Source organism: Lissotriton helveticus, chromosome 10 (genome assembly GCF_964261635.1).
Source record: "Lissotriton helveticus chromosome 10, aLisHel1.1, whole genome shotgun sequence".
In the NCBI taxonomy this organism is placed as follows: Eukaryota; Metazoa; Chordata; class Amphibia; order Caudata; family Salamandridae; genus Lissotriton; species Lissotriton helveticus.
Window position 1 is genome coordinate 968,588,900 of NC_136071.1, and position 12,247 is coordinate 968,601,146.

Genomic DNA, 12,247 nt, shown 5'->3' on the forward strand with positions numbered 1-12,247 from the left:
GGTAAGAGTGGTCTGCTTAATTCAGACACTCTGTTCATCACCACCCCCTTTTCTGAATCGTTTTTGGCCACTATAGGTGTGGCAGGGTATACTCAGACATGAGTCCCTTGCTCACTGCTCCATCAGGATTCAAGCAAGCCGGGCCGACGAGGCTGAAATGCCAAAAACCGGTCGCCGGTAGCTTGTCTCCTTTCTGGTGAAGAATTGGCGTGGTAGTTTGGTCTACCCTGTTCCCATGATGCACTGGGCCAGGGACAGACTAATTTGCATATAGCCAGGTTCTGAGCTGGGATGGGGCAGTGAGCTAAATAACGGTGATGGATCAAGCCCTGATCTTTGGACTGGGTAAGAGTGGTCTGCTTAATTCAGACACTCTGTTCATCACCACCCCCTTTTCTGAATCGGTTTACTTTAAAGACATCTCCTTTAGTAAGAATGAAGTAATGTTGGCCCTCAGCTCAGTGACTAGTGGCAGAGCCCCAGGCTTGGACGAGGTCCCGGCGGATCTCTTCACTAATGTCAAAGAGCTGTGGTGTAAATATATTTTTCTTCTTGTTAATGCAGTGGCACAGGGTGCTCCCGTACCGACATCCTGCCAAGGTGCAATCATAATACCTGTATTCAAGAAGGGAGATCGATCCAAACCCGGGAATTATAGACCCATAAGCTTAATTGACACCATCCAAAAGTTGGTGGGTAGGATGGTTGTCAATACGCTTTTGACTTGGGTGGAGGAGAACAATGCCCTGTCTCCGTTCCAAGCCGGGTTTCGGAAGTGCACTAGTACGATGGACCAGGTATTCCGATTTACCTTACAGCTTGTACGTGGCTTTTGTCGACTTGCGGGCTGCCTTTAACCTGGTGCCAAGGACGAAGCTATGGTCGGTGCTGAGGAACCTGGGTCTACCAGAAGATCTACTGACATTGATAATGCGACTGCACAAAGCGAATTTTGCCAAGATCCAGTGGGGGGGGGGGCAAGGAGTAGTCACCACAGACTTCCCGGTGGAGCGGGGAGTCCGGCAAGGATGCTCAATGGCCCCCACACTTTTTTCCCTGTTTATTAACGGCGTAGTGACTCACATGCAATCTGCTAACGTGGATGCTCCCTCTTTGGCGGGTACTAAGATACCGATTTTAATGTTTGCAGATGATACCTTGATTTTATCTAAGACTCCGAGCGGCCTGCAGCTTGCATTACTTATCTTTGAAAACTTTTGTGGGGAGCATGGCTTAGAAGTCAATGTGGCGAAAACTAAGCTAATGGCCTTCAACCCCCACCGAAGATTTAGATCAAAGCTGAGTATGAATGATCGCCCTCTAGAGATAGTCAAAGCTTTTATGTATCTAGGTATTTATATAACAGATGATTTTAAATGGTCTCAGCACATAAACATTGCAGTCCTAAGGCATAGACAATTGGCCGGTGCTCTTGGCTTGGAGCACAGAAAATCTAGGACTAAACTAATTAAGCCAGCTCTGGAGGTCTACGAGGCCAAGGCCCTCGGCTCAGCACTATATGGTGCCGAGCTGTGGGGCTTTGAGAAGCTTGAACCGTTACAAACATCAGAAAATACGTTTCTCAGGGCAATTATAGGCCTCCCCAAAAGTACTCCTTCAGGTACGATCTGGGAAGAAAGGTTGTAGTAGATCTAGCAAGGCTTCGTCCAATTCTATATTGGAGAAGGCTCTGGACCACTCCCGAGCTCCTCCACTATGCTGAGGGATTTCAAGCTATAATTAAAGCGGATGTGTTCCCTAAAATAGGCTGGCTAAAAGTCCTTAGAACCATGCTGGGTGATCTTGGTCTCCAACCACTCTGGGATGACCCGGCAGGTGTCCCATTCCCAAGTAAAAACGCCCTAAAGGAAATTTATTGGGAATATGTGGCTACCCGGAATTGGAGAGTCACCAAGGCTGGTTCTATGACTGAAGGTTTCTTAGAAGCTAAATTGAACCCCACCTTTGAACTCTATTGGGATACTATAACCTCGCCCAGGGACAGGAAGCTCTTTTTTCAAACTAGAGCTGGCGCTCTCCCCTTCAGGTCTCTAACTGGCAGGTGGGGGGGTTCATCCAATAGCAACTGTCCAGCCTGTGGAGCACGCAAGGAAACAATTGGTCATTTCCTATTTGTTTGTAAATTTTATGCTGAACCGGGGCGCATTTGGTTAACACCAGTGTGCAAAAACCTAGGTACTACTAGAAGTGATGTAGCCTTAAGAAACATCTGCACTAGCACTTTTTTGCCCTTAGTCATAGCTACAGCTAAATATTTTGGATGGGCATGGACTATCAGACAGAGGGTTTTAGGCAGCTGATTGTTTTTATTGTTCTCAGGGATCGTCTGTATGTTATTTATCTGTATTATCCATGAAAATGTTATATATGTATTAATGTTTTCTGAAGGTATTGGTGCTTTTTTAGCGATTTTTTTATATTTGTGATTGTATGTGCTTTTATGAGAAAAACTCGAATAAAGCATCATTGAGTTGACTTGCTATTGGTCCTGTTTGGGCAAAATTTAACACACTAGTACCAGTTTACCACGTGCAATTAGCGATCCACAACTGAAAGGCATCCTGTTAACCTTTGCATGGGACTGATCTGTCACGTGTGAAGCTAAACGTTCTCTCTAGTGACTTTTGATACGTTTTCACTAGAAACATTGTGCTTTTATTGTGAAATCTGTAATGAATACAGCAGATACTGCTGATAACCACTGCAGCCACAGAAGCACTTAATCCATTTATCCAGCGCCTGAGAGGCTCAAGGGTGGGCAGTGCGCTTACCCACCCCTGATTAATTAATTGATTGGTTGATTAATTGTCTTGTTTCCAAAACTTGTAGTCATGATCTTGCTTTACAAAATAACAAAAATGCAATTAATAATAACGAATCTTCATTTAGTGCTGCATGCCACAAGTGCCACTTCTAAATTCCTGTAAATACCATGTGTTATTGTTACCGAGTTTAAGAGAGCCTAGGAACCTTCAACTCACCGCATGTTTCATCATCGACGAATGTTCAACTCGCTGAACCATCTTTCAGGCTTAAAAAAAGTACCAGAATACAGTGAATAAAACAACTGGGCGGACTACACACACGTGTTATGGGCAAATTGAGAGTTATGAAAAGTTACAGCAGATTTATTTCGTCTATGTTAAGTTAGGGCAGGACTATTTGTTTCAGCGGCCTCTATTCTTTGGCTGTTAAAACTCCGACCCTTCCGGCAACAGGCGGATCTCTACAACAGCCCCTGAACCCTTTGAGCTATCCTCTTGTTTAAATCGACCCAGTGGCTTTGCGTGACGTGTTTGTGACTGCACTGCAGTCACTTTTGACCTACTCCATGTCAAACTCATCGTCCTGGTATTGTTTCAGCGTCTGCAATTGGCCGGTTTAATATCTGGTTAATGTGGTGTTTTGCAACTAGCTGGTGTAAAGTGCAACAGGGAACTATAAATGACGTGTTTTATAAGGTTATGTCTTCCACGGCCTTCTGGCTTCACAGCGTAGTCATTCGTAGGTGCTATTGAACTGCAACACAGCAATGCACATGTTATCGACTTTGGAAGGATGAGTATCTGGTTTGCCCCGCTCCAGTTTCACACATGCACAAGGATTTCCAGTTTCACATTTCTGCAGAAGGATTTCAGCAGCAGATGCATAAATCTGTGGGCTGTTTCATTGCTTTAGAGTTAACCTTCATGGGTTTTTAGGTCTGGCATGACAGTGCATCTGGATTGACCGTGCAACTGTCACCTGACTTTTTAACATACACCAATATTATTCTGTAGTTAATTGCTTTTAATCAACACAATATCCATCCCCTATCTATTTACTTGTAATGCTTTACATTACCATACCATTATAAATTCCACTACACACCACATAGATCCAATCCATACTATATAGGTAAGACATATTGACATTTACTGCAGTAGTTCTAACTCTCTTTCTTTTTTTTCTACACCCAAGCACACAGATCTGAAGCTTAGCTCCTCTCTAATTCTTGTTTTTAATCACCAAACAGGTTAAGCTATCCACGCAGTTCCACACCACACAATTCAGCTCCACGCATTTGCAATCCACACCACATAATTCAACACCAAACCACATAATACTACTCAACAACACAATTACACAACACACCATATACATATCATCCACACCGCACAATTACACATTGTGCCACAAAATTTAATAGCACACCATATAATTAAACTCCACTGTATACCACTCAATAACACAACACAAAATACCATTCCACAATTACACACCATAACACACAATCCCACTCCACATAATTCCAGTACACTCAATACCATGTATTAACTATCCATATAATTCCACGGTGCACCATGCCACATAATTCCACCACAAAATTCCGATCAATGTCACACCACACAATTCCATGCCACACAATTACACAACTAATCCAATCCAACATACATAATTCCACTACACACCACATGCATCCCATAACACATAGGTAAAAGAATTTGACATTTACTATGCCAGTAGGTCAAACTCAAACAAATGCTAGACCGATTGCATTTTCAGAGCTTGTTCTCAGTGCTTATTTACAAACCCTTTGCACCGCCAGTAGGTCACTTTTTGCCACGCAAAAACTGACGCACCGGCGGCACATGGGGGATGTAAATAAGCCACCCAGTGTGTAGGATCGAACCTTGCACTGAAAGTGTATAATCCCAATTCAAAACCTAAGCTTCACACTGCATACTTTCCTCTACATCATGATGCACGGCTGTGCGTAGCTGATAGCCTAACTAGTGTGCCAGTGCAGGGGATGACTGACAGCATTAGGTCAGTCTTAGTGGAATGTGGCTCTGGGCTGGGTTTTCCCAGCCTTGGGCAATGTAGCACAATGCTGCGTTGTATGAAAATGTATACAATATGTGTGTCCACAAGCATTAGCATCATGACTTCAGCAGTTAGGGTCTAAGCAGCTAAAGCATGGGCACAGTTTGTAGAGTGATACTTTGAGTTGCAATAATTGCTTTATCCTGAATCCCTCACCTGTTGATCCCTATTCCCCTTTTTCGTAGATTTCTTTTTCTTTTTGAGTGACTTGTGTCTTGAGCTTCTTCTCCTCACACTCAGACTGCTTTTTCTTCTGTTGCCATTTTCACTTGCACTCATGGTTGATACACTTTCATCAAAGATGTCCGATTCATAAACTGAATCATATTCAGTAGTCTCCTCCTCCTCTACTTTACTGTCTTCATTCTGACCCTAGAACAAGGCAAAATCCATAATACAGATGAAAGAAATACAGGTTTATCACTCGGTCTATATGCTGATAGAATCTCATTTCTTCTAGCAAAAGAGCCTGAACACTTAATATATGCCTTAAAAGTGAATGTGACACAATGTAGGATACATTTGTTTATAGGTATCGTACCAATACACTTTTCAAATCTACTTTACTACATTGCATGGTAGAACATGTTAATTCTGAGGCATGGAATATGCTTAAGGATGCAGTAATTCTGAGCATACTACTTTCTGTCTTTTGCCTAAAGACAAACAAATGCAGTAGTCAAGTCAAGTCAAATAAGCTTTATTCAAAATCACAAAGTAAATGATAAAAGCTACAAAAATATAACATTATCTGAATTAAATGAACAGTTAAAAAGATAGTTAAAACGCGTAGATAAAAACAGACAAAAACATCCTCCTATTATCAGTAACATTTCTACAGCTGCTTCCTACATCTTATAACAGCCAGTAAAAACAGTGACACTACAGCACATATATGTAAACTAGGGAGCGATTGCAGATAGATAAAGGCTGGTCGACATTGGACAAAACAAGCAGTTTTAATAGAGGTTTAATGTAACATTTCTTCAGGTCTGAGTAAAATTTAAAGAAACAAGCATTTGCAATGCAATAGGTCTCGCAGCATTCAAGTTTGAGTTATTGGCATTGTATATGACAATGTGTTGCATGAATTTTTTTGCAAACTCTGTATTGGCTGGTGGTGTTTGTGCCTGGTGAAAGCGTGCACTGACGGATGGTGGTGTTTGTGCCCGGTGAAAGCGTGCACGAACAACTTATGGTGTCTGTGCCTGGTGAAAGTGTGCACTGACGGCTGGTGGTGTTTGTGCCTGGTGAAAGGGTGCACTGGCGGCTGGTGATGTTTGTGCCCGGTGAAAGCGTGCACTGACCGCTGGTGGTGTTTGTGCCTGGTGAAAGCATGCACTGATGACTTATGGAGTCTGTGCCTGTTGAAAGTGTGTACTGTCGGGCAGTGGTGTGTGTGCATGGTGGAAAAGCGTGCACTGACATGTTTAAAAGTAAAGTGCGCCATACTGCGATTGCTACAATAGTTAATTGTGGATGTGCTAACAATTGATGCGTGCACTGATGGCTGGTGGTGTGTGTGTGCCTGTAGAAAATGTGCACTGATGGCTAATGGTGTGTGTGCCTGGTGGATGTGTGCACTGCCAGCTGGTGGCATGTGTGCCCGGTGAAAGCGTGCACTGACGGCTGATGGGGTGTGCCTGGTGAAAGTGTGCACTGATGGTTGGTGGTGTGTGTGTGCGCCTGGTGAAAGCGTGCACTGACGTCTGGTTCTGTGTGCGTGTGGTGGAAGCGTGCATTGATCGCTGGTGGTGTTTAAATAGCAACATACTTGGGTCCAGCATAAAGAGCACTCTTTTTAAACGGGCATTAAGAGTGAGACAGCACACAATGATCCAATGGTAATTACTAGTTGAAGGCAAATCGCATATAGAACATTAGGAACACTGCAATTCTTTACATTGATTCAGACGGTCCTTGCTGCATTCAGGACATTATCAAAAATCAGTCTGTTTCGTGAGAAGAAATACCTTACATCCTAAACAGCTGTTTTAACAGAATGTTCCCGACTTTAAAAAGAGATGCCTAAAACGTTGGCAGGGAGGCAGCATCCTGAATTTAGGTTGTATGAATGTCACTTTATTGTTTAACTGAAAGAAAAAAGCTCAACTATAATAAACTCCTAGCCAACGCTCCAACACCATTCTGCCAGCTAAGCAAGCTGAGTAAGAAGGGATGTGCGGACTTTACCCGAAGGTGTCAGAGCTAATTCACAATAGAAACAGAACTGATACATGAGAACATTACTAGTGAACAAAATACAAAAGCAAACGTTACATTACATGAGGCAAAAGTGACAATGGTGAGCCAACAAAATACAAGAGGTAGCAAACGGTGCAATACAGGGGGAAAGTGACAAGTGTGCAGGTTACAAAAGCGTCAATAAATGGAGGACACTCAAACACAAAAACAAACATTACATAGGCAATGGTGGCACTTGTGCAAGTATCTAAAGCAAACAAAATGTAGGAGGTAGCAAACGGTGTGATACAAGAGAAAAGTGATGTGTGTATGTTACAAAAGAGTTCACAGGTAAAAGGATAATACTGCAATAAATGGCAGACTCACACACCACAAGAACACACTGGGAAGGCACTTCCATACACGGCTTAATTTGTGACGGTGCTTAGCACCGGCACTTAATTAGCAGGGCCAGGTCTACGCAGATTTAGTGCACGTAATTGATTTGAAAGATTTTCCTCATTATTACGGCACTTGGCAGTGGCACTGTTTGATGTTGAACCTGTTTGTTTGTGACTCTGATTCTTCAGGTTCTTGTTAAGTTCTGTCTCCTGTTCTTTTCAATAAATGTTGTGCGACCCCGGCTCAGTGTTGCCGGTCGCCCAGTGGGTAGGGGCGTGGGTGGGACAATGATTTTGGCAGCGCTGGATTTTGATTGGTTGGGCGTTGGGGGCTGTGCGCGGAGCGCGGTAGGAGGCAGCGTGCGCAGATTTTTGGAGATTGCGCGCGCATTGGCTGCATTGCCACCAACGTAGCAAGCATACCCGCACGGCCGAGCCCCACTGAGTCGTCGTGGTTCAACAGCTACCAGGAGCAAGCTTGATCGGCCAGGCCGGATGGACGGACGGCGTTGTTGAGGACTGGACTCGAGTAGCGGCTGCCAGCAGCGACTACTACTACTACGCCTACTGGCCATTAACTACTTTTTTTGTAACAAGGTGACCCAACCAGTTAGCTGCGGACCGTGGGTAAATACTATTATTCAAGAACAAGGGTCCTTAGCTTTTTAGATAAAACACAAAATTGATGAAATATAGGCCATAATTGGAAACTATATTTTGTCACTGTCCAGCCGGACAAGACGTTTTTATTTTTCAACAATGTAAGTCTTGTAGTTCAAAAAGGATAACAAGGCACAATCCTGTACCATGAAAGAAAAGAACACAAAGAATAAAGAAAAATTTCCAGAGTGTTGGAAAACAGGCAAAAGAAAGAGCAAATGTTGGCCACTTTTCAAATCAGTGTTACATTCAAGGTATGCCAAGCAACTGCCAAAACACAACAGGATTTAACACAATGGTTTAGGTTGTGAAGGCAATCTACATAGTCGACGTTTCGATCCCTAGTGCTCAATTAATTGGGACCATCATCAGGACTGACAAATTTACAGTATTTGCCTGACAAGATAAAATATTTACAATTTTTGACCGCCTGTAGAGAAATAAAAGGAGGAAAAAAGCGAAAGAGAAAACTGTTTTAGAAAATAAACAATTTTGACATGAAGAGAGTGTTCATTAGACCTGAAGACTGTTAGATCATCTGAGGTAACAAACTCATGTACTCGGATTCGACTTATTCGTGCCTACATATGTGATACACTCGTGGTGGGTTTTGTTTAAAATAAACCGACGTGGTAGTGACTTGTGAATAGCTCCATGTATTCTTATAATGCAATGCCCTATTGAAATTGGTATAGTAGTAAAAAAATAGACATTGACGCGAGCGTTTATTTTGGAAAAATTCTCCGTGGCTAACACATGCAGTCGGCATCCGTTGTGGGGTGATCGGAGGGACGGGCAGTATGGGCTTACCCTGAGTCGGCGGGGATTGGCGACCCTGTTGGTGGTGGTGGGGGGAGAGAGAGAATATGCGGGTCGTCCACCTGAAGGGAAACGGGAATTTTAGCGTAAAGTGCTGCTAAGGGCGGGGCTGTGTGGAGCTCATGCTCAGGGGCGCGAATTACCTTAAAGGACTCGCAAGGTCCACGCTCCGCGTTGGGTAGCCTAGGACTCCTTTGGTTATTATCGTTCCCTGTAGGGAAACGAATTGTGATCAGGAGATTGTTCTACCAACAGTTGCGCGAACTCAAGGTTTAGTAAACCGGGACCTCTCGGAGTACCCGACTTGGTGCATTCTTACCTTAAGGCGTGGTTTTCGCACTATGTCTCGGTCGGCATAGTGGATCAGCGAGTGGAAGACAATGTCCGGTACAACGCTGGTTGCTCACTGGAAGCCATTGCACTAAAGTAAGCGTGCAAGGCGTCAGTGGGATGACGTCAACATTGGGCGCCATCTTGGAATGGGAGTGGATGGCGGAGCTAAGCGCCATGTTGGGTGGGCCAGTGCGCGTTGCGGCTGATGGGCCGACCCGTGCTATGAGGGTGGGCAGGGGGAAAGGGGCGCCATCTTGAAGATTGGAACCCGTGGGTTAAGTATGAGCGCCTTATCGCAGGGACAAAAGAAGAAGTGACATTTGTGCAAATAACGATAATTACAATGGTGAAAAGGTGCTTACTTACTGTGCAAGTGCCAATATATTTAGTGACATTTCTTTAGAACTTCTCATTTTGTTTGACCAATACATAACTTGTTAGAGCAATAAATCATTCATTGTCTGTATAGTTCAGACGGCAATTTCAGAAAAGGTCAGCAATTAATATAGTCATTCAGAGGAGACTTGTCCAATCCTCTAGGCGATTTAGGCCATTCCGAATGGTATCAAATTGGATCATTGTTCTTAATTCTTCCTTATTCAGTAGCTGACCCAGATTACCACCTCTTGGGGGAAGTTTCACGACTTTAAGGATGGACCATTTGATGTCATTCTCAGTGTGTCCTACCGCATTGTAGTGGTCCACCAGGGGGGCATTTGCAGTCCTGCATCTAATGCGGCTCCTGTGTTGGCAGATTCTGGTCTTTACTTTCTGCGTCGTTTGTCCCACGTAGAGTTTGGGACAGGGGCATTCAATAACATAAATCACATTTGATGTGTTACAATTTGAAAACGATCGTCTTTCAAATGTGATGTGCTGGTGAGTGAATTTTGTGCCCTCCACCGTGAAGTCGCAAACATTACACCTTCCACATTTAGCATGTCCTACAATGGGTGGCAAGCCCCAAGCTGATTCAAGTGTATTTCCTTGTGTAGTGCCTGGAAGGGCTGCCCTCACCAGATGGTCTTTCAGATTTTTATTTTTCCGAAATGCGAAGAGGGGTTTGTCAATTTTGATACTCCCCACATTTAAAGTAGGCCAATGCTTCAGAATCGATTTTCGGATTTTGTTAGATATTGGAGAGAAGGTGGTAACACACGCTACTCTCTCTTTCTGGGTCCTTTCTTTTGGGGATAACAACACTTCCCGCGGGCAGTACCATGCACGTTTGGAAGCTTGTTTCACTATTCGTTTTGGGTAGCCTCTTTCCTTGAGTTTAGTGGACAGTACCTCTGCTTCTCTGAAGTAGTCTCTCTTATCAGAGAAGTTGCGCCTAATCCTCAGAAATTGCGAGTATGGCAGTGAATCTCTGAGGGCCCTGGGATGATTGCTTTTATAGTTCAGAAGCGTGTTACGCTCTGTTGGTTTACGAAATAGCTTTGTGAGAAGCTCACCTTCCGCATGGTAAATGGTGAGGTCTAAGAATGCTATTGAAGACTTGTCATGGGTAAGGGAAAAGGTAAGACCAAGGCAGTTATTATTGAGCCAGTGGAGAAACTGTAGTAATGTCTCAGAAGTCTGAGTCCAGATCATAAAAATGTCGTCTATATAGCGACGCCAAAGTTTTATGCCCGGATGGAACGGGTTGCCTGGCACCAAGATTGAGCCCGTTTCTAACTGGTCCATAAATAATATGGCCAGATTGGGGGCAAAAATATCCCCCATAGATGTCCCCTTGATCTGCTGATAGTAGGTGTTGTCAAAGCAGAAAAAGTTTTTTGTCAAACAGAGCTCGAGTAGTTGGAGAATGAATAGGGAGGGTACCCTATGTGGACGTGGCCGTGTATCTAAGATTTTTTGAATAACTAGCAAGGCAGCAGTTTGAGGGATGTTTGTATATAATGATTCTACATCTAATGTGCAGAGTGTTTCATACTGTGGGTCAAATTCCAAATGCTCAACAAGATTGATCATAGACATGCTGTCTCTGATGTAGCAAGTTGTTGAGGGCACAAAACTTTTGATAAAAAAGTCAACATAGGCCCCTAGTGGTTCTAGCACGGAACCACATGCGGATACAATTGGGCGTCCAGGTGGATTGGTGAGGTTTTTATGTATCTTGGGCAAAGTATATATTACCGGGACACGTGGGGATTTAATGTTAAGAAAATTATATTCTTTCTTACTTAGATATCCCTCTGCAAAAGCTTGGGACGTTAGCTCCTTAATGGTCTCCTTTATTCGACTGGTAGGATTGCCAGTCCCGGTAATATATACTTTGCCCAAGATACATAAAAACCTCACCAATCCACCTGGACGCCCAATTGTATCCGCATCAGCAGATCAAGGGGACATCTATGGGGGCTATTTTTGCCCCCAATCTGGCCATATTATTTATGGACCAGTTAGAAACGGTCTCAATCTTGGTGCCAGGCAACCCGTTCCATCCGGGCATAAAACTTTGGCGTCGCTATATAGACGACATTTTTATGATCTGGACTCAGACTTCTGAGACATTACTACAGTTTCTCCACTGGCTCAATAATAACTGCATTGGTCTTACCTTTTCCCTTACCCATGACAAGTCTTCAATAGCATTCTTAGACCTCACCATTTACCATGCGGAAGGTGAGCTTCTCACAAAGCTATTTCGTAAACCAACAGAGCGTAACACGCTTCTGAACTATAAAAGCAATCATCCCAGGGCCCTCAGAGATTCACTGCCATACTCCCAATTTCTGAGGATTAGGCGCAACTGCTCTGATAAGAGAGACTACTTCAGAGAAGCAGAGGTACTGTCCACTAAACTCAAGGAAAGAGGCTACCCAAAACGAATAGTGAAACAAGCTTCCAAACGTGCATGGTACTGCCCGCGGGAAGTGTTGTTATCCCCAAAAGAAAGGACCCAGAAAGAGAGAGTAGCGTGTGTTACCACCTTCTCTCCAATATCTAACAAAATCCGA

At 43.7% G+C, this 12,247-nt stretch overlaps 1 protein-coding gene across 2 annotated transcripts in view; it reads right to left on the reverse strand.

Annotated features, from left to right (window-relative positions):
* LOC144784686 (ATP-dependent translocase ABCB1-like) overlaps positions 1-12,247 on the reverse strand; it is a 1,804,387-nt gene that overhangs the window by 842,251 nt on the left and 949,889 nt on the right. For both annotated transcript variants that reach the window (XM_078663637.1, XM_078663636.1), the window contains one exon: positions 5,044-5,259. In XM_078663637.1, coding sequence (XP_078519763.1) covers positions 5,044-5,259 — 216 coding nt within the window. The remainder of the gene's footprint in view (positions 1-5,043; positions 5,260-12,247) is intronic.